We start from the raw sequence: 23,141 nt of genomic DNA, 5'->3' as shown, positions 1-23,141 counted from the left end.
CCTGGCTGTTGGGAGTCCTCCTTCTTGACTAAATGCTGTCTGTGTTTCTAAATTCTGCAAATGGTGTTATACAGCACTAATCACCCCATGTTTTCAAATGATTCATTTCCATACCTGCCAAATCTTCCAGCCCTTTGAGAGGGAGGGCCACCGTCTCCAAGCGCTTCTTCAGCTCATCCTTCAGGTACTGCTCCCCAATGAGGACTGAGAGCTCATCACACAGGGCCTGAGCCTCCGTGATCTCCTCTTCCAGCTGTGCCAGGTTGGACCGGATTTCACTTGTTTCTTCCAGCTGCTGCTTCACAGCCTCCGGCTGGGTGCTGATGGTGGACTGGGTGCTCAGGCACTGCCCAGCAGCCTTCACCTTCTCAGACAGCCCCTGGAGCAGCTCTTGGTACTGGGTGCTCTTGACAATGGCCTGGTCAATTTGGCTGGAGCGTGAGTTGAGCCTCTCCGTGAGTTCAGTCCACTTCTGGTTGACAGCCTGGAGCTCCTCCTGCATGTTGCTGATGGATGGAGACCCTTCGCTGGGGCTGGTGAGTATCCCTTGGGCAGCCTCATTCAGCTGATCATACTGGGGCTTGCGGGACTCAAACTCCTTCAGCATGAACTAAAATGGGTGAGGGGGTAGAGAAACAGTGCGTATGTTTTTTAATGTATGTTTCTAAGCACAGTTCAAAGTGTTGGTGCTGACCTTTAAAGCCCTAAATGGCCTCGGTCCAGTATACCTGGAGGAGCGTCTCCACCCCCATCATTCTGCCCGGACACTGAGGTCCAGTTCCGAGGGCCTTCTGGCGGTTCCCTCACTGCGAGAAGTGAGGTTAAAGGGAACCAGGCAGAGGGCCTTCTCAATAGTGGCACCCGCCCTGTGGAACGCCCTCCCATCAAATGTCAAGGAAATAAACAGCTATCTGACTTTTAGAAGACATCTGAAGGCAGCCATGTTTAGGGAGGCTTTTAATGTTTAATAGATTATTTTATTTCATTTTTCTGTTGTAAGCCGCCCAGAGTGGCTGGGGAAACCCAGCCAGATGGGCGGGGTATAAATAAATTATTATTATTATTATTATTATTAATAATAATGAGAGAGCAAGATGGTTAAAAAAAGATTAAAGAAGCCAAGGAGAATGCAGCCATAGCACTGTCAGTCTTGGTTGCATAAAAAAATTTTTTTAAAGGGCCAAGGGAACGGCTGCCTTCTTAAACCTAATGATAATAATGACTTGGTGTTACTACTGGGCCAATTTCAAGGTGTTACTATTATATACAGGCGTTAACAGCATGGGACCAGTTTACTTATAGGATCACCCTATATGTGCCCACTCAGCTGCTTCGAACTGTGGAACTAATACTGTTACAAGTGCCACATAATGCTCATTCTGCAATAAATCAATTTTTAGCATGGCAGCACTTAGAATATGAAATTCCTTGCCCATTGACATCAGGCTGTTCAATTTCTGGTACCTCCTTACTTGCTTTTAACTGTTTTTATTGATAACTTTAATGTTTCTTTTAATTTTTATAAAACCACTTAGAAGGTGCTTTGTTTTTTTAAATCAAGCAGCACATATGTGATGTGATGTGATGTGATATAATGTAAGCAATGCCGTTCCTGGGAATATCAGTGGTTTCCAAACTTCCCCTTTTTCACATTAATTAATCTGAAAACACGTTCTACCCCTCAATATACTGCAAAGGATTCTAGGGCAGAGGTGGACTTCAGGCTTGTTGGATCTACAGTAATCTGTTTTTTTCACCAGAACTCAAAGATCTACCGATGAGAGCCAGGTGCAAAAGACATGCAGGGTGCCTCCAGACCACCACTATCTGGAGCATTTAAAGTGGATTAAAGGGTTCAGTCACCCATGTGCAACAAATCCATTTTTACACAAACTCCAATTTACTGTTTAAAACAAGTCCCACTTTGTAGCACAGAAAGTGACGGGGGAAACTGTGGGATGAATGATTGACTAACAGGTAGATGTATAAATCCCCTGGAAGCAAGTCAGGGTGAATGCAGAAGAAATGCTAAATGGCATATATACAAACAAATCAGAAGGAGTGCGCAATGAAGACCAGACATAGTCAAACCACCATGTAAACAAACTAAGATGAGTGCTGAATAAATGGAATGTCTGGATGAGCCCATGGTTAGAATTAACTATGAATTAACCAGGGTGCTTCTGAGCTCATTCTTTTCTGAGCTCAGTCCTTTTGCACACAAAAAATCTACCCTGTTAGCCCAACTCCATTTCAGCAGCCTAAATTAGGTGAGAAAAGTCAATTTGTTGTTGCTAATGTTAAACAACTGAGAGATCAACCAGTCTACCTCCTGCCCACCCCTGTTCCAGGACATACTCTTGGTTCTTGCAAGTGTTCCAGATAGGCCTCACATGACCCGAGTGGGTCCTAGAGCACACCCAACATTTCCCTGTGTTTGCACACTGGAAGGGGAGTGATAAATGGAAGCTTGCCTGCCATGCCTGATTTGATTCTGAATGAGAAACCTCTGATAAGCTTCCAAGGAAGTCCAAGGCTCCTTGGAAAGCTGAGGTCTGAGCAATGAGAGGCAGCCAAAGATGAATTGTCCTCTTCATTGAGGATTCGGAAGATACATCCAATGAGCTGCAAATGTATGTGATGTCAGCTAATGAATCAATTAAACAAGTTAGTCTGCTGCAAGAGTTTAGGTTGGCTGACACACAACTAAAAGCATATTGAGTTGCTATAAACCATCTGTAGAGTTTCTGGAAAGAAGCTGTGGGAAGTCAGCTTGAAACAGGATTTCAGCTTTAAAAAAATGTCAGAGATGATGATGACATTCAAAAGACATTCCACTCCCCTGCCTTATTTGTCCTGCTGCTGCTCCAGTTCATATAAACAAATTGCAGACTGAGAGTCAAACTGTATGAGCATGGAGATCTCCCAACAATCCTACCCTCTCGATCCTACAGGCCTCTTCTTAGCAGCATGATTCATAATCCAAAGGAGAGGAAGGTAAATGCAAGAGATGGGCCAGCTGTTCAATAAAACTGAGCATTTCTACACAAGCACCCCTTCTGTCAGACCTAGTGATCTGGAGTTGGAAAGCAGGTAGGCAAGGACAGGCACCCTGTGTTGCTCAAACTGATGAGCCAGGGGACAGGTGGAAATATATCAGCTCCTTGTACCAACTGATCATTGCTGTGGTAGAAGCTGCAGTTGCTCAGGCCATCTGCAGTGGTGACAGTGCAGTGTAAAAGGTCAACAGTTCCCTCTCACTGGCAAATGACTAGCATGGTGCACTCTTGTAGTCACAGGGGTGTCTTGTACCTTCTTAACCAAGCACACTTGTGGACACGAGATTTGGTTTTAGGAACAGATTCCCAAGGCTGGCTGTCCAAGGCCAATGAGCACAGCCAAAGGGACCTGCTGGGATGGTGCATTTGCACGGCAGCTGCTCCAACTGCTTGAGCACACGCTCTGCAGGCACTTCCACCTGCGTTGACCACCATACCCTTTTCAACCTGGTTGCATAAAATGCCTTTGCCGGCTTCTCACCTGAACTTGCTGCTTCTGTGCATTCAGCATGTTGGGATCGATGGAGAGTGGGCCCAGCACGCTCATCATAAGCTCCTTCTCCATCAGCCAGGGACGCAGCTGGCCCTCAGCCACCTGGAAGCTGGCCAGCTCACTGGCTGATTTCTCCAACTTCTGCTGGCGCTCTGCTGTCACCTGGTTGGCATGTGCCCACCTGGAATCTGAATGCCAGAAACACCATGACTGGGTACATTCCCTCCACAAAGGCTCCCATGGGACTCATTGGCTATGGGTGAATTTTTAGGACTTACTTGATCAGGTATTTACAGCAGGGATGGGAAAACTCAGGCCCATGGACCAAATGAGGCCATGTCTCCCCTCCCCAGGTGACATGGGACCTAGGTGGTTGGGACATGGTCATCACAGCATGCAGGCGTGTGTGTATGCATATGGGTGTGGTGTGAGTGTGGGGCGGCCTTGCTCTGTATGAGCTCTGGCCACACCTACTTTCATTTCTACCCTGCTCACGGCTAGAATGTGACCCCCTGGAAGGTTAAGTCCGTTCCTCCTGATTTAACTGAAGATACTGCAGACTGACACCAAAATTTAACGCAGGTGCACACTGTGTCCTACCCCCACACTAAGGGCTCCCCCCGACCACAAAACGAGGTGGTGCACCTGATCTCAGCTGAATGGCAGAGCCTCCTCCATGAACTTTTGGAAAGATTCCATACAATGCTTTTCATTGGCCCAGTTCCTATGCAAACAGGGAGTGTCTCCTCTCAACAAACAGAAATGGAACTGCTCTTAAAAGTGCTCTTTTTAAAAAAAGTTTTCAGGGGAAAATTTTGGCAAATGAAGCAGTTTCAATAATTTTTTGCAAATATGAATTACAGTTTTAGCAAACATTTAAAATGTCAGGCTTCATCTTTCGGGGGTGGGGGAAATCACACAGCATCCCCCAAAATAACAACAGTAAGACTGCAATAGCTTTGGCAAGCTGATAGGCATGATCAGCTCTGACACTCACTCAAAAACCAGATCATGCTTTGTGCTAACTAACGATTTCTGGCTGCTTCAGAAATAAAATGGCATTATAAACTGGCCAGGACATGAGCCTGATCTACCCAGATTTGGAGTGGGATGTGCAAGGGAAGATCTGGAAAAGGAAACACAACCAAATATGAGGGTAAGGGAACTCTTGACTATAAGGCATGCCCAAAACTGCAGGCTTCAGGGTCTGCAACTGCTACACACTACTCAGGAGGGCCTTGTGCAACTCCATCTCTCTGGCCAGTGTAGATCCTCTGTTGCATGCAGAACAGGGAGTGGGGTGGAGAGAGACCATGCACTCAGTCTGGGAGGGGCTAGAGCTCCCAAATGGAAAGAGCTGCACATTCCTGCGGAATAATCCATTGGGCCAACCCTGTGGGAAATGAATGCACACCCACACACATGCACTTAGGATGGCCCCTTTTCTCACACCAAGGATAACTGCCTAAGACATACCTCCTCTCTCAGCCTCTCCACCCTCCGATTGCTGAACGCTGTTCTCTGCCTGCTGCACATGCTTTCTCCACTTAACTCTGTGATAGCCTGATTTGTTCAGAAGCAGGATGTGCTGGCCTGCTGGCCACCAAAGAGGTTTATCTGATGATACCCCAAGAATGTCAGTAACACAATTTCTAAATGACTCCCCCTCCCCAGCCAGCACAAGCCATTTTGCTTCTACAGTCAAGGACAAGATAGCACCCTTCATTTCATACACAGATGCTGACTGGACTGGTAGCTGAATCGTATTTTGATACTGGTGATAGGACAGCATCATCCTGAGCGTAGCAGGCTTCTTTAGGGGGCACAGAGGAGGCTGCTATCCGCCATCTCACTGCCATTCCCTGCCTTTCAGCATCTGCCATCTGAGGCAGCCAGCTCTCATTCACTTCCACAGCACTAGAGTTAAGAGAACTTCCTGGACCTTTGGCTTCCTTGTCATGATTTCCACACTTTCCCCTTAGCCTACAGTCCTTTCCTGATTGCCACGGCACCACCCACCGCACAGTCTATATTTCAGCTAGACGGAGCTCTGCTTTGCCTTTCTAGAACTGGCCTAGTCTTGCTCAGCCCCAGATGAGTTTCTCAGAGGTCTCTGGATCACATACTTAAGTCCTCTAGCATCCGCTTCCAATTTCCTGCTTCTGGCGATTCGGGATATTTCTCCAGGAGTCCAGAAAGAGACTCTTTTGCTTTCTGGACTTTCACAGTGTTCTGCTCCAGCTCAGCCAGAAATGCCTACAGGGTAGTGGGAGGGGAGGAGAGAGACAATTGCAATATTATTATTATTATTATTATTATTATTATTATTATTATTAGAAACAGATCATGCTTTGTGTATTAGATGAAGCAACAAAAATTTCAAGGTGTGGGGTGGACAGGTGTGTGGGAAGAAAAACGGTTCCCATTTCCAAGGGATTCAAGTACCACATGCATTTCAAGCTGGGCTTGTTCCTGAAGGGCAGAATCTAGAAAATACTAGAAAATAAGCACACTTCGAACTTTTCTGATAAGGACAACACGCCCAACAACACTTCCACTGATAACCAGAAATATATTACAGGCCATAATGCAAAGCCACATAATAATGAACTCTCAGGGCAAGTCAGTTTGAAAAATGCACAATAATTTTTCACAACACATAAAAATGGGTTTATAAATGCAGCTTTGTAAACTATCACCAATCAGATCAACTCTGACTGATTGCCAATCCTGAGAGACAGTGCTTCATTCTCCAGTTCTGTTAAATTAGTTACAGTAGCAGATTTTCAAATTTGGACTCTCAGGGCTGCAAGGCCACCATCCAGTCAGCCATGTTATCGAAGGGACATGTTATCTTTAAAATGCATTCATCAGTTTCAGGGGGCTCTTTAGAAGTGTTTGTTAGCATTGAACCTTTTGTCTGCTTAGGGCCACTGTGCCAATTTGGCCGGGCCTTCCTCTTTGACAGATCAGATGAACTTTGCTCAGTTACCTCCTCCATGTCCAGTGTCAGGAATTTACCTTCTTGTCCTCAGATTACTGCAACACGTTATAAGTACGGCTGCCTCTGAAGACAGTTCGGCAACTTCAGCTGGTGCAGAATTCAGCAGCCAGGTTGCTCACCGGGGCAGGATGGTTTGAGGATATTACATGGATCTCTGTATTTTAATGTTTGATGGATTTCTGTATTTTAGAATTTCTGTTTTGTTGGAAGCCGCCCAGAGTGGCTGGGGGAACCCGGCCAGATGGGCGGGGTATAAATAATAAATTATTATTATTATTATTATTATACGGTAGGTACTGGCCTGATTGTACTAGCTGCCAGTTAGTTTTGTGGCCCAATTAAAAGTGCTGGTTTTGACCTATAAAGCCTAAACGACTCAGGACCGCAATACCTTCAGGAATGCCTCTCTTCATATGAACCTAAATGGGCCCTGAGATCATCATCTGAGGCCCTTCTTCATGTGCCTCTTCCATGAGAGGAACTGAGGGTGGGTGCACGAGAACAGGCCTTTTTTGCGGTGGCTCTCTGCTTGTGGAATGCTCTCCCCAGGGAGGCTCACCTGGCGCCTTCATTATACACCTTTAGGCACCAGGAGAAAACAATCCTCCTCAACCAGGCCTTTTGGCTGATTACACTCACTACCCTTTTTAATGTGTTGTGGGTGGTGGATACTTAGCTCGCTCTTGCTTTTATTATGCATTTTTGTCTTGCATTTTTATGTTGTGAACTGCTCTGAGATCTATGGATGGAGGGAGGCCTACAAACGTAAATAAATAAATAATAAAATAGAAACACTTTCCCTTCTGCATTCCCTTTTTAATGCTACGTCTGGGGCCCTGTTTGGTTTTTCGGATTGCATATAAAGGCCTTAAACTACCTGTGGTTGTCACGTGGCAACTGGATTCTCGCCATTAAGCTCAGTGGCTGGCCATGCACCAGCACCAACAGTTAGATCAGCCTTATAAAAGAGTACCTCCTGTGCCAGATCTATAAAAACGACCACTTCCAAATTGCACATCTTTGTGATATCTCCCCCCCCCCCGAAAGCTACTTCATGTATGGACGTTCTCCCCTTATATTGTATCGAACTGCTGCAAACAAGGTGAGGAAGGAGGATATCAAGGTATGTATGAATAACAATAGGAACCTTGTTATGGTCCGCCTGAGCCCTCATTGTCTCTGACTTGGTAGGTGAGGAGGAAGCTTCCAGCGCGGTCAAGGCCTGTTCCTTTGACTCCAGCCACTTCAGCACGGAGCCCACCTCCTCCTGGACATCTCTCATCTTGGCCAACATGGAGGACAGCTGCTCCTGGTGCCCCCGTAAAGTGGCACCAAGCCCCTCGTACTGCTGGTTGACATCTGACACATCACACTGGATCTCTGTCAAATCTAAACAAAAACAAAAAGGGGGGTGGGGGGAGGACTGAATCTGAGCTGGAGAAATGATTTCATTTCCATATTGATGGTAATATAAAGATAAAAAGTTAGAGGTGTTTTCATATGGACAAAGACAGGACACCTAAGCAGATCAGCTGAGGTGATTTCATGGGTACCTGTGCAGTTGTACCTGTGTGGTTCACAGGCACACCAGCTATACATACAAATGTGTGCTTCCCATACATTCTGATGGAAGGCCAGGGCCAATGAAGTTACACAAACAGGAAATGCCAAGTTATTTGCCCCACTTTTGACCCATGCATTACTTCCCTTGGAGAGAACAGACCAGACACAAGTTCCAAAAGGCACTTGAAATAAGCCAGTCTTCCCCACCCTGGTGCCCTCCAGCTCCCACGAGCTCCAGTTGCATGTAGTCCAGCAACAGGTTGTGAGGAGGCTATTCTAAACCCTCTCCCAAAATATCCACCTCACACAGAAAAACCTTTTGCTCTTCCTCAGCAAGTTCTCAGTATTTGCTCTGACTCTCACCACCTTGGCCTGAGGAACAGCAGGCAGGCCTTACAATTTGGTTTGAGGTGAAGCAGTCAGACTGTTGTGAGAAGGTATCCCCCTTGGACACCAGGTGAGGCTTGGGAGGGGGTGGGAAAGGACCCTTGCAAAGTTTTTACTCTGCAGCATGCCCTCTCCCCTCCCCACAGTTCGAACAGAAGGGACACATACTCTGGGGTTAGAGCAGCGCCTTCTTTTCTCCAGCTGCTTTATACCAAGTCAGACCATTGGTCCAGCTCACTCACTGACTGGCAGCAGCTCTCCAGGGTTTCCGACAGAGGACACTCCCAGCCCTACCTGGAGATGCTGGGGACTGAACCTGGGCAGGTGCTCTACCAGTGATATTTTGCCTTGAATAGAGGGGACAACAATGGGCACCCAAACACAATCTCCATCCATAAGGGATAGAGGATACATCGGAATACCAGCTGCTGGGAATCACAAGACAGTAGGAGAGAGCTGCTGCTATACTCAAGTCCTGCTTGTGGGTTTCCCATTGGGGCATCTGGTTGGCCACTGTGAGAACAGGGGGCTGGATTCGATGGGCCCCCTATGGCCTGATCCAGCAGCCAGGCTCTTCTTCAGGGCAACCAACAACATGTGCCTCGGCCTTACCAACTTCCCTATTACTTTGAGAGAACAGGACAACACCAGCCACAGGACACAACTCACACAAGCACGCACAACACTCTGGGCTCTCTCACCTTTGCAGGTGTGATATCCATTAACGCTGCCTACAGAACTTCCCCCAGCGGGCAGCATAGAACCTGAGCAAAACAACAGGGAGACAAGACAAAATGACAGAGACAAAACATGTTAGAAATACGGGTGTCTGAAAACACATGTAAGCTGTACCCTTTGCCGCCATAATACAGCCCTTTCTAGGAGGCCACGAAGGGGCTATGTGCAAACAAAGACCAACATCTGAGGGGTGTGTGTGTTGTTGCTGTTTTTACAGCATCCACAGGACAGCTTCAGCAGCATCAAAGCGGCAGCCCAAACTTTTGAAAACAGTGGGCAGTACTTGCCTGGGAGCAGGATTGCTTAGTGGGGTGCCAAGAGGCAAATGGGTGGGGTGAGAGAGACGCTGGAGGTGCAAATGACTACCAAACATTGAAAAGCTGACATTACTGGATCAAGTTTATTTAGTTTAATTAATTCAACAGAATTGAATTAATAGACTTAATTGGATTTTGATTAAATGTGCAATTAATTGTTCCTGTTTTGAATTTTATTGTGCTATTAGTGGGTTGTGCAAACTGCTATTCTGAATAAAGCTTTTTATAAGGTAGGGTACAGGGCACTGAGGATGAGTTAAGGGGGCAGTGGCCCAAAAAGGTGTGGGAACCATTGTTGTAAAATGGTTAGAAATAACTCATTATACTTCTGCAGTGATTGCTGGTGTGGAAGCTCGTTAGCACATTTTTTGCTGTGGGACGTTTCCATGGAGATTGTCTATTGCGACAACCTGACTTCTGCTGGATCCTCACCCAAGTGCAACTCTACCAGCTTGTTTCTGGCAGCCCCCAATCACCAAACAAAAGGCCCTCATTTCCACTGATGGCCAAATGCCTGGTTCAGAGGAGATATTCTCTCAAAAGCTCTGCACAGCAAGAGACTGTGATTGCAGTACACATATCAGGCCTAAAGAATCCATAATAATAATGCAGAAGTCTTGCACAATACATTTTTATCACTCTTGCATAAGACTTTAATATTTGAAACAAAACAAACAAACAAAAGATGGAGATGAATATTTCCCCCCACAAGACAAAATAGCACAAGCCTCCATTATGCCCATTGCAAAATATGAAAACTGGCTGAAAACATTTGCTCTAGTGCACTTCCCGGTTTGTTGTTTGTTTTTAATTTAAAGTTGTGCACTGGTACAGAAATACCACCACAAATGCCCAAATATGGGTCATTTCGCGGAGCCTCTCTATGATAAAGGCTGTGTGTAAATAAAATCCCACCCCCAAAGGTGGTTCATTGTTGTCTCAGTAGCCGGTAGTGACACGTCACAACCTTAGCTTTGGGTGTTTGCCTGAAGCTCAGTTCCTTGTCGTTGCCTGGGTAACAACAAGGCAGACACCAAAGAACAATCTCCATGAAGTCATGTGGCTTGGTGCTGCAGCAGGAAGTAATCCTGTCACCTGGGAAACCAATGTGACTGACCTTTGCATATATTAACACTGTAACGTGCGGGGCCAACAACACAAAAGCGGTTTTTGGGCGGCTATTATGTTGCCCAATTCATGCACAAATTGAGCCACAATTCATCTTAGAATGATGGATGTGACTGGGAGAAAAAAGCCTCACCATAAACAAAATTAGCACAGTGCAAGACCACAAGACATTATACAACACAGCTTTCTCAATACTTCTTCGCCCACATTTTACTGAGTCCTGGGAACCAAATATCAGGGGGAGCTATATATGGTTCAGAGAACAGGAGGGCAGACTTCAGGTTTGTGAAGTCTACTAAACCCCCAATATCTACTAATGAGAGCCAGGTGCAACAGACACACAGTGAGACCGAAAGAGAAGCAGGCCCCTGAGCATATTTTGAGCTAAGGAATTTGCTTTCAGAGTAAAGACTGAACTGAGTTCACAGTCCTAGTTGCCACAAGCACAGCAATTCAGACAAATGGCATGTCCAGGACTCTGTCTGCTCGGGTCTTATGGGTTCACTGGAACAGAGGAATGAAACCTTACAGAAAGTCGGACCATTGGTCCATCAGCAGGCTTCCGTGGTTTCAGGCAGTAGTGTTTCATCAATCCTCCCTGGAGACACCAGAGATTAAAAATGGGACCTTCCGCACACTAAGCATTTATTTAGTTATTTTAATATATATACTTCCCTTCTCCCATAGATCTCAGAGTGGTTCACACAAAGCACGCGCTCTACCACTGAGCAGCAGCCCTTCCCCATTTCATTTCAGCTGCTGCAACCTGAAGATTCAGACAAGGGGCGTGTAGAGGTGTGGCCTACGTCATGCCTGCTCAGCCCTTGCCCTTCATGGATAATTACATCTAGGAGAAGAAAATGAACTGCCTGCATCCAGGTGGCAATTAATGGCTTTTAGGAGAGAAGGTCTCTTGAAAACCAAAGTCATCTTAGGCCCCAAGGATGGATAACACCTGGTAGACAGTGAGGAACATCCTCGTCCTGAGCAAGGTGCTTGAGCAGATGGTGGCCACACAACTGCCACATTTTAGCATTATTTAGCTGCTAATCCACTCCCCCACCTCATTCAAATCAGAGCAGAGTGGTCCACATCTGCACACATTTGAATTTGTACTTGAGGAACAACTTCAGTCATCCCCATTCATACTGGGAGCCATTCCCTTTTGTGGTCATCCCTGCCTTCTAATTTGTTGATTCTATTATGCTAATTAAGTACCAACAGGCATGTTGCCGATAGCTGCATGGACACCATGTTCTTAAAAAAAAAAAACCCCGCCCAAGAAGTGTGCAAAAGCAGTCAGGCAATTGTAAATTCTCTCTCGCAGTTTTCTGGTTTTGTGCAAATTGAGGGGATCAAAACGAAAATAGGGAGAGAAGGGGCATATAAAGGGTTAAGCCCTTACCAGCAGGGTGTGTTGCAGCCATTTTTAATGTGGTTTGCTTGTGCAGTTTTCTGGTTTTGTGCAAATCTGACTAAGCATTCGGGAAAACTTTCTGACAGTAAGAGCTGTTTAGCAGTGGAACAGACCGCCACGAGAGGTGGTGGACTCTCCTTCCTTGGAGGTTTTTAAGCAGAGGTTGGATCTGTCCTGTATTGCAGGGGGTGGACTAGATGACCCCTGGGTGCACTTCCAACTCTAAGATTCTATGATCAAAAGAAAAAAAACTTTCCCTTCTGGAGTGTACTGGGAAAAGTTGCAAAAACAGCTGGAAAAGCAACGAAAACACTGAGAAAGTTGTGGGCATGGAAACGGGAGTAGCAGAAAGTGACAATTGATCTAACCACACAAAAATACCAAAACAAATGGTCAGCGACCTCAAGTGGAGTGGTTTGGAACCTAATTTCCTGCAAGGGAAGAAGCATTGAATTTAGTCTTGTCCTTGTCCTCTTATGGGGAGGCCGGACTGATTAAAACTCACACAGGAGAATGAATATATGGGAAATCTCGTTTGATGCTTATTTCAGCGGCGGTGGAAAAATTGGATGAAAGAAGAAAATATTTTAGTGACTGCAGGGGAAGATTGTGACTATCATGGATTTTGAGTGATTATTTGGACTTTAGAACAAAGACGGCAATAAACAGTTGTGAGAAAACCCCAATTTTTGAAGCATGGGAACTCCAAAATTTTATAAGATTTGGCATAATATTCGGCTTAATAGATATGGATTTGTATAATTTGGAATAATGGATGTGATATAGTTGTGTTTTAATTGGAAAATTAATAAAAATAGATTGTAAAAAAAAAAAAAGAATTTAGTCTTGTCCAATGGTTACACATATTAAATGGAGATGCAAACAGCTGCAAAAACACTGTAAACTCCAGGGTGGACAAGCCCCCAATTCAATCTGGGTCTTGGCATAGAAACCAGACTGGTCACCCTGATAAATGATTTATGTCAAAAGAATGATGGAAAAGTGCTAACGTACTGAATATTCAGGACCACTCAGTGACTTCCAGTATGTTCTAAGTTGCCTCTGCAGGTTAGGAGTTGTGGGTATGGCCGTCCAGTGGCTTCACTCCACTTCTGGTGACTTCCAGAAGATGGCGCTGGGGGACAACTGCTCAGCCCTGTGTCATTTATTCTATGGGGTCATGCAAGTCTTCATCTTTTTTTTCTTTTTAGTCTGCCAGGCCTTTAAAATGTTATACTACTTGAAATTCTGGTTTTCTGCTGCTCTGCTTATTCTTTTATTGATGATTTTTGACTTTTTATAGCAACTTGCTGTATTTTGCTGCTTTATGTGCTGCAAAAATCTCTGGAGTCATGGGTGAAGGGCAGTATAAAATCCCAAAATGAGTTTAATTAAATAAATAGAGCAACCTTCACCTACCTGGGGCCCTCCAGATGTTTTGGACTAAAACTCTCATCCACCCCAGCTAGTATAGTGGGGGCTGATGGGAGTTGTAGTTCAAGACATCAGGAAGGCACCAAGTTGGTGAAGGCTTCTCTGCTTGGAAAAGAGAACTGCAGCTGAAGTTTCAGGCAGAAATGGGTCTTTTTGAGATCCTTTAAGAAAGGTAGCCTGGGCACCACATGGCCTCTGACCATCAATGTGAACACAAAACAAGAATGCCAAAAATGGGCGAGATCTTCCAAGATCTTATGCAGATTGCAGAAATGCTGAATCAGGACAAGCCTTATGGCTTATTCCCCAATCCACCCCCTGCCACACACCTCAAGTTTCTATGGTTTGGACAAATCAGCAACTGAAGTCAGGAGGGCTCCCAAAGTGGAGGAAGGACAGTGCTGTCTCTGTGGTCTCCAAACAGCTTTGAAAATGTGTGCCCCTGTCTCTCTCACCCACCTGATTTGGACTGGGCATCAGGAGCTGTAATCTCAACTATCAGACTCTCCAAGGCCGTCCCCCTGCGGTTGATCTCATCCACCAGAACTCCCTTCCCTGTCCATTCTTCCAAGATCACCTGGTAATAGAACATAGTCAAGCATCAGAAGGTGGTCAAAGGCAAGTAGGGCATGCCAAGACTTGGCTGCCCCTGGTGCACATTTATACCTGATCTATCCCTTTAACATCAAGTGAATACTTACAGCGGCTTACAAACTTGTAAGAACAACAAATGATATAACATTAGAACATGGAAAACTATCAGAACAGATTTAAAGCATTTAAAAAGCCCAGTAAAACAAAAGTGTTTTCAATGCCTGCCTAAGGCTGGACCAGAGATGCTGTAATCTGGATGCCGCAACCCAAGAAAGACCTCTCTCTTCTCCCTAACTACTGATGGGTGAAGAGGAGCAGGAAACAAAAAGAAGGGGCCACAGCAGAAAGTTCTCAGGCAGCTTTCTATGGAAGGAGGCAATTCCTGAAACACCAGGCTGGGCCCCAGGGAAAGGTGTCCTCTGCCAGTTCCACTGCACAAAGTACTATTGGATGCAAAAATCCAACATCTGGAGAACTTCAGCTTCCATGTTTCCCCCCGAAACCCATAATGATGTGAAGACAGGCCTGAATGGATGGCCATAATTCCGCCAAGTCTCAACAGGAAAGCGGGGAGGGGCAGAGCAGCTTTTGCCAACCTGGTAGTTTCCAGATGTTTTGGATACTGACTCCCCTCAGTCCCAGCTATCAGGTTGAGAAAGGGCAAGCAGAATTTCTAGTACTGTACTCAGGAACTGGAGCCTGATGCTCTGCATATCTCTTTGCCTCAGGTCAACCTCAGAAACAGAATATATTTTGCAAAACAAGCAAACTGATATAAACCTGCAATGGCCCAGGGCATGGCCTGAAGGCACACAATGCATTGGTCTTGCTGGTGCTTAACAGGTGTGTCTGCCCAGCACTTGGGATGCATCACCCACCTGGGCAGCCCTTTGGGTTAATTTAATTTAATTAGTTTATTGCAAAATTTATAAACCGCTCTGCATTCAGAAGCTACCTGGTGTACAGAAACAGAATGCAGAACAAAAGACAAACAAAATTTGCACAATGCCACAACGCAGATCTCAAGATTAATTTTGAGGGAGGTGCAAAATTATGATTTGTTCGTTCACAGCTCTGGCTACAGGAACCCAGGAAGATTAGAGAAAGCCTACAAGAGAGGGTCCTCCCAAGAGCTTCCTGTATTTGTTGCAGTTTCAGAGGAAACTAGCCCCTATTCAGACCGTCAACCCAGATGCAGTGAAGCTCTTCTGTTCATAAACAGTTGTGATCTCCCTCCCTCAAGAGCATATCTTCCCTAGCAGGCTCTGGGACTCTTTCCTTCTTTATCTGCCCACCTCAATTTGCTGCATCCGCTTCTCCAATTCATGGGTGCCCAAAGAAGCCTCTGTGGCTGGGACAGTCGCCTCTGTTTCTTTCAGCCACTGTTTGGTGGATTCAACCAGTTTTCGGAATTCGTTCAATTGTTCCTGGCAGGAGGATGCGCCCTTCTCTCTGGGAAGTGGAGAGAAAGGAGGCAGGTAAAAAAGTGGGCCAGCTCTGCTAGCCCTTTTCCTAGCATGCATTTCATCAAATGAATTCTGAGTCACTGAGAAGTCTGCAACCACAGTAGGCTCAACCTCCTGCTCCTGCTCCCAAAATGTGTTAACATGGCCTTCCTTGCAGGGCTGCTGTGTAAGGGATTCTGAGAAAAACCGTGTCCAAGTGCACTTAACACCTGCATATATGCCAAGTATTCTTACTGCTCCTTCTGCAACACTGGACCACCTATTTGGGACATTGTTGTTCAGTCCAATGGATTAAGGACTGAAAGGAAATCTCAGCCTCTTCATGCTCTGTTCTTTGTTCCTGGCCCTAACAAGGTTATCCACCCACCACAGAAAAGTGAGCAGACATTTAGACTAAGTTCTCCTGTGAAGTAAATTCTGCCAAAGCCAGCCACCACCTCCCAGTCATGCTGAGAAAACACTGAGGCAGAGATGGTCTATACCAGGCATGTCCAACAGGTAGATCGTGATCTACTGGTAGATCACTGGATGTCTGTGGTAGATCACTGGTAGATCACGGGCTCGCCCCGAAGCAGCTCAACAACTTTGGCTCCTCTAAAAAAAGCTCAACAAATCTGCCCTGCCCTCCTAAAAAATGGGGCTTTCCTCCTCCCTAAAAAAGCTTAACAACATTGCCCTGCTGAACCCCTAAAAACGGGGCTTTCCTCCTCCCTAAAAAAAGTTCAGCAACTTTGTCCTGAACCCCCCAAAATGGGCCTTCCTCCTCCCTAAAAAGGGGGGGGGGTAGATCACTGCCAGATTTAAACTCTGTGAGTAGATCACAGTCTATTGGGAGTTGGCCACCCCTGGTCTATACCCTTCCTGAAACCTTCAAGTTATCAAAATGTCAGTTTATGACAGCTTTGTTCTTCAACCTTCTCTCTGCCTCTGTCTCTGGTGTGAGGTAAGTAGGTTTTAACTCACTACCACCAGCAGAGAAAGAAAATAAACTTGGTGTTCCCAGGAAAATCATTGCCTTTACATGTCTTTGTCAGGCTGTGTCCAAGGCTTTAGACGGGGGGGGGGCTCCATCTTTGTGGTCCTAGGGACACATTTGGAAATCTAAGAAGCTATCACAGGCATGAGAAAACACTAATTCCATAGAATAAAAACTGATGATGCTCAGACATCCTCCAAAGAACAGACAACTCCCCCCCACCCAAACAACCCCAGACAACTCCCTCCAAAACATGACCTCTGCAAAAAAAAGTCAAAGAAGCCCTACTTTTTTTAAAAAAAAAAAACAACAACCAAGGAGAACCAAGCTTTAGACACATGTTGGTTTTGACATTCCTCCTCCAACTGCTGCAAATTTCTATTGAGCAAAAATTTACAACTAAGCACCAGCCACATTGTTTGGAAACCACACTGGCAGGAAAGGAATTAAGTTGTAAAAGGAGCCATATTATAAAGCTGGATCTTGGCTCCCTTCCAAAGATGCCCTCCACCTCCGCAAAGGACAGGATGCAGGGCCACTTGCACTGTCTCTTGTGCATGTGGCACAACCCTCGGTCCTTCTGCATGTGTCAAGGTCGCTTCTGGCTACTCTTGAGAAACGATTTCCACAGTCATTCTGTCTTTAAGACTTTTATTGTGCCTGATATATACAGTGCAATACAGTTTCAAGAAAACATGTCTGCTCAGTCTGACGCAGATTCCCCTAATGCCCCTTGTCTGCTCTTCCCCCAGCATAACAACCGTGGGACTCTGAATCTCCTCCCCTTACATTTACGTGTTCTGGAATGTCTCAATTCAGGCGCGAACTTGAAAGGGCGGGCCATCTCCCCGCTGGACACTTCTCCCGACCCCTCCCCCCTTGTAGTAATGGCTCTAGGATGCTGTCTGAGCCTTGGTGCCTCTCCAGTTCAATGGTCAGGGAATGTTCACTGCTATAACATTCCCTGATAGCATGCAAAGCAGATGCTCTACTCCTGAGCTGCAGAGTGTCTGCTCATCACCACCTTTGTATCAAACAGTAGCAAAGAGCATCCCTTACCGTTCCCTTGCTGCTTTCTGCAACTGCATGAAGTCTTTCCGCAAACTGTGCACCTTCTCCTGGTGGGAGGAGGAGCTTGCTGCTGCAAAACCAGAAGAGCTCAGCTCTGTGGTCAGATGTTCCAATGTGTCCAAGGCCTCATGGTGCTGCTTCATCTCAGAATTCAGTTCCTGGCAACAAAACAGCAGTGGATGGAATGTCGCCATTAGAACAAAGAGTAGTGCCCAACACACGTCCAAGTTGGTCCTCTGGGACAAATTCACTACAGAAGGCCACCAATAGAGGCTGCACAGCTCATGCCAGCTCCTGGAAGCCATGTGTGACTGGGGGTGGTGTGGGGAGGCAGCAGGGGTGTGGGGGTGTGTGAAGAAATTTTATTCAATTCATGCTGAAAGGTGATTTGCACTTCCCAAAACAATACACAAGCCAAAATGCAGCTATCCTTTGAAATTCACACTTCTCTAAATTTTACAGTTAGCAAACCAAGTGTTCAAATTGCATATACCAGGTAAAGTGTGCATTAAAAGGCTCCTATTAGTGAAAGTCAATTGTCAATATATGGTTTGATTGTACTGTTAGCCACTTTGAGCTTCCAACGAGGAAAGGTGTATAGAACTTTTAAGTAAAGGCCAATTTGAGGGCCATATTCCCTCCTTGTTAACAGTGCAGCAGGCACATGCTAGCAATGGGCAGGGCCAATGCAAAAGGCAGCTGGGTGGATCTACCCCACTCTCCCTCACTTACACACCCACCCACATAAGAGACACCCACTTATTCACAAACTCACTCCCTCCTCCATCTTGTTCTCTCTCACACATTCTCCCCCAGCAATCAGGATTACAAATGAGCCCTCTTTTTCAGTGTTCAAACTCTGAGCACACTGCATTCCCATGCAGGTAAAAGCTGCTTTATTCTGAGCCAGAACTTTGGTCCATCAAGTCCCCAAAGCCGTTCCCTGCTTTGCACCCCAAAGTGCCAGGGACTGAACCTAGGCCCCTGTGCATACAATCCTGTGGCTCCACTCCTGAGCTATGCCTGGTCCCCCATCACTCCTCTCTGTCTCTCTCCACCACCACCATTCTGCAGCTTCTCACCTGGATCTGTTGGGAGAAGTGAGCAATGTCACGATCGGGCTGGTTTCCTGAGGCTAACAGCCGCATCCTGCTCTCCATGAATTGCTGCAGTTTCTCAGAGAGGTGCTCGTACTGCTCCACCTTGGGGAGGAGATCCTTCAAGGCGCCCTCTTTCTCCTGCTGCTGCCGGCAAAGGCTGCCAAAGCGCTCTGTCACCTCGGCCAGCTTGCTCTGCAGAGCAGCAGCTGTGGCACTGTCAGCGGTCTCCATGAAGCGGGTCACCATCTCCCGGGTGGCTTCGAGGCTGCTCTTTTGCCTGGCGATGTCCTGCTTCAGCTTCTGTTAACGGACACACAAGGGCAGGCAGACAGACATAAGGATTGGGGAGGAAGGAATTCTGTTCTGCTCGCTTTTCACAGCCGACTGACCCAATCCTGAACTTTCTTGTGGATTGGAACGCAACTTCCAGTTAGATTATGCATGTCTCTTGCTTTTGCAGTGCAGTTTTGGTGCATTCCAAACTGTGCATAAAAATACTTTAGTCTGGGACCCAGGTGACGCTGTGGGTTAAACCACAGAGTCTAGGGCTTGCTGATTAGAAGGTCGGTGGTTCGAATCCCTGCAAGGGGTGAGCCCCCATTGCTCGGTCCCAGCTCCTGCCCACCTAGCAGTTCGAAAGCACATCAAAGTGCAAGTAGATAAATAGGGACCACTCCGGCGGGAAGGTAAACGGCATTTCCGTGCGCTGCTCTGGTTCGCCAGAAGCAGCTTTGTCATGCTGGCCACATGACCCGGAAGCTGTCTGCAGACAAACGCCGGCTCTCTCGGCCTATAGAGCGAGATGAGCGCTGCAACCCCAGCATCAGACACGACTGGACCTGATGGTCAGGGGGCCCTTTACCTTTTTATCCTGCACAGAAATATTTGGGAAGAAAACCATGGACAGAAAGCAAAGACAAACCCCGGCTTACCATGTTTGTGGCGAGGGACTCCTGGATGGAGGTGGAGGAGAAAGCAGCCACGTCTTCCCTCTGGAGGTTCCTCTCTACCTCAGCCACGGACTGAAGGAGGCTCTCCAGCCCCTCTTGCACACTCTGGGACTGGGCGATGGACTTCTGCAAGAGGTCTGAGCGTTCCGCCATCTGACAGGATAGGCTCTGGAAACGGCTCACGAGGGAATCTGAGGGAGCACCAAATCCTTTACAAACTGGGTGCGGAAAATTAAAATGGGTGGGGGGCTTTCAGTACAGTACCCCATAGATCGTGTAGGGTCCAGCTGCCATGAATCGCTCAGCCGTGTAAAAGGCCGACTAAGGAGGTTGAGAAATGTCATTCCTCAGAGCCGGGCCAGCCCAAGGCACTTCAAATTGCTCAAACAACACCTTCCCATTTCCAGAGCCCCCCTGGGAAGTCCACAGAGCAACAAGGGCCAAAGAGCAGCTCTTTACATCCTTACCTGTGGTTTTCCGAATGCCTCTGTGATCAGGTAAGGGCGCTTCGTGTATTTCCAAGAGGGACCAAGCTGCCTTCTCAAGCCTCTCTACAGGCACTTGGTGCTCTGCAAGGTCTTCCTGCAGGTGCTGTTGCAATTGACATGGCAGTGAGAGCAGAGCAGGAATTAGAGCAGGGACAGACATGAAGAATAACCTGCGGCTCTTTGATATAGTACTTCAATGAATCCTGGCTGTGGTTAGGGAAGGGCTATATGTCAATGGCAGGCCATCTGTTTTGCACATGGAAGGTCCTCAGATCAACCTTGGGCATCTTCAGGTAGGGCTGAGAGAGACCCCTACCTGAAATCTTCGAGAGCTGCTGCCAGAGACCAATCAATGGTCTGACTCAATAGAACACAGCTTCCTATGTTCATAATATACTTAATCATCATGGACACTCTGTATTTTTAACCATCATTGATCTTGCCAACTTTGATGGCAACTAACTGGGCCAAGCTTTTTGGGGGTAGGCACTGCTTTACGGGCAATGAACTGGTCATTGGTTATTGACATACGTTGGTCATGTTGCACTGATTTTGTTGTTGAATTGTTGCTGGGTGGGTTTAATTGGTTTATTCCTGAATCAGAAGTTTTTATTTTGTTGATATTACTTTGTAAGTCACCCAGGGAAATATTTTCATTATGAGATGAATAAATGGAATGAATGGATGAATGAAATATTCAATGTAGAGGAAAATGTACTTTGCACACGTCTGTGCTCTTTTGGGGGACTACACATTCTATGACTGAGATTAAGGCAGCATACTTGGCTTCGTCATGTGAGTGCCCTCTGAATGTTGTTGGACTACAACTCCCATTATCCTTGGTTGCTGCCCATGCTGCCTGGGGCTGATGGAAGTTGGAATCCAACAACATCTGGAGGGTAGCAGTTTTGGTGAAGGCTGCCATATATGTAATGTACAACCCCATATGCTAACCCAGATTCCTAACTGGCAGCCTTATTCCAGTAAGCCACAGGAGAGGATCTTTTCAAGCAAATCCCCAGCAAAAAATGGGAAGACTTGCATTACTTACTCTTCCTTCTGTGATTAATGAGTAAAACCATCAACCACCACTTAGTCAATTCCAAGACTAAGCCAGGGGAGCCATGAGCCCCATTCACTTACTTTGGCACTGGCAAGCTGCCTCTGTAAAATGGCTGGATCTGAAGAAACAGGCTCCGACAGGAGAGTTGCCATAGCCTCTTCACTCTGTTGTAGCCACGTCCGGAGAGATTCTGCTATGTCCTGGAACTGCTGAGAGCGATCCAGGAGCATACTCAGATGGGAACCAAGTGCAGTGCACTGCAAGAAAAGGAGACAATTATCACGGATGATTCTGCGGTAAGTCTAAGGCTATGATTCAAGTTTTGCCCCACCCCACCCAGATGGATAGCCAAGATGGCAACCATGGTCAGTTGTAGAGATCATAAGGGATTAGAAAGCTCACTTTCCAATTTTCCACAATCAGTAGCTTATAATTATATTTCTATCCCACCTTCTCTCTAAAGAGCTCAAGTGGCAGACATGGTTCTCCCCCTCGTATATTTTATCATCGTGTTAACTGTGGGTTAGGCTGGGCTAAGAGGCAGCGACTGGCCAAGGTCACCCAGTGAGCCACATGGAGATTTGAACCCCCGGGCTCCCAGAACCTAGTCCAATATTCTGTCACTATGCTATACCAAGGCTATGTACAAATCATAAAAAATCAACAACACAGGAGGTCCACATTAAGCTCCAGGAATGAAGTCATATCACAGTGGTTCCCAAAGTTCCCACCTTCCATGCTTTGTATTTAAAGTTTTACTGCTATTTTATGTAGTTTTATATATGTAGTTACACACACACACACACACAATATTTTTCATGCAAAATTATTCTCTGAATTTTATTGTGTTCTTATCTTCCTTAGTGTGTTGTGCAAACTGCTCTTCTGAATAACTTTTTTTTAAAAGGTGGGGCAGGGGGCATTGGAGATGAGTTTATGGAATGGGGGGGGGGGTTGGGCCCAAAGGCTGCTTGTTCTAGATCCAGAGGTCTAGAACCTTCTTTTTATCACTGTTCTTGTACCTTGGAATGGAGAGAACTGTATCGTTTGGTGGCATCGTCCAACTTGTTCTTCACCAGCACCCCAGTAGCTAAAACCTCAGGCCTTGGAGGCCCCCCAGCATTCCCAGCTTCTGCCGCCACCTTCTCGGCATCCAGCACTTTCTGCCCGGACATTGTCACAAAGCGCAAATCCCCCTTGTGTGAGATTACATCTTCCGCAAAGCTGCTCTGCCGCTGGAGCATGGGCTGAAGGGACTCGAGACTGCCGTCTCCCGCACGCATCCTCTCCAGCTCTTGCTCGGCCTGCTCCAGCCAAGCCTCAAACTCCACATGGTCCCGGAGGAATTTCTGCAGCTCATCCCGGAGCGTCTGTGATTGCTTGAGGTGCACCTCAGACTGAGACAAGGTGGTGGCATACTGTCCCTTCAGCTCCTCCAGCCTCTCCTGTAGCCTCTGCTTCTCCTCTGGGGCGAGATTGTGGCCTTGCTTGTCCAGGAAGGCCTGGGCTGACTGCGTAGCTAGAATGACTTCTTGCTGCTGAGAGAGCAGCTCTTGGTGGCAGACCTGGAACAGCAGAGCAGCAAACAACTAGGTTGTAGTACATCAAGTCCACACTGACCCCTGTGAAATTAGAACCTGGGCCCTTTACAAGGCTAGGGAGGGAAACTGCAGCCACCTTCAAAGATGCAAAACCTCCATACAGTTCTGCAATATCAGGCCCATGGGGCTAGCCCTACTGTTAGGCAGCATGAGGCAACTGCTGCAGGAGGCAAATGTTGGGGAACAGCAGGGACAGGCCTCCCTCCCTCAGTTGTTCTTCCTGACCATCCTGATTTTAGCAACATCTGCCAGAAGACAGAGCAACCCACAAAGGAATGCGGCCCTTGGGGAT

At 46.6% G+C, this 23,141-nt stretch overlaps 1 protein-coding gene across 20 annotated transcripts in view; it reads right to left on the bottom strand.

Moving 5' to 3' along the window:
• MACF1 (microtubule actin crosslinking factor 1) overlaps positions 1–23,141 on the bottom strand; it is a 292,907-nt gene that overhangs the window by 86,089 nt on the left and 183,677 nt on the right. For 19 of the 20 annotated variants that reach the window (XM_088672217.1, XM_088672219.1, XM_060275855.2 and 16 more), the window contains 13 exons: positions 22,271–22,813; positions 21,329–21,505; positions 20,165–20,288; positions 19,680–19,888; positions 18,730–19,047; positions 17,636–17,805; positions 15,430–15,586; positions 14,000–14,117; positions 9,208–9,270; positions 7,704–7,945; positions 5,679–5,808; positions 3,541–3,740; positions 115–610 (listed from right to left, as the gene is read on the bottom strand). In XM_088672217.1, the coding sequence (XP_088528343.1) occupies positions 115–610; positions 3,541–3,740; positions 5,679–5,808; positions 7,704–7,945; positions 9,208–9,270; positions 14,000–14,117; positions 15,430–15,586; positions 17,636–17,805; positions 18,730–19,047; positions 19,680–19,888; positions 20,165–20,288; positions 21,329–21,505; positions 22,271–22,813 (2,947 nt within the window). The remainder of the gene's footprint in view (positions 1–114; positions 611–3,540; positions 3,741–5,678; positions 5,809–7,703; positions 7,946–9,207; positions 9,271–13,999; positions 14,118–15,429; positions 15,587–17,635; positions 17,806–18,729; positions 19,048–19,679; positions 19,889–20,164; positions 20,289–21,328; positions 21,506–22,270; positions 22,814–23,141) is intronic. The other variant, XM_060275851.2, reaches the window with a different exon arrangement.

Source organism: Zootoca vivipara, chromosome 6 (assembly GCF_965207765.1).
Source record: "Zootoca vivipara chromosome 6, rZooViv2.hap1.1, whole genome shotgun sequence".
NCBI lineage: Eukaryota > Metazoa > Chordata > Lepidosauria > Squamata > Lacertidae > Zootoca > Zootoca vivipara.
This window is presented reverse-complemented; position numbering and strand designations above follow the sequence as displayed.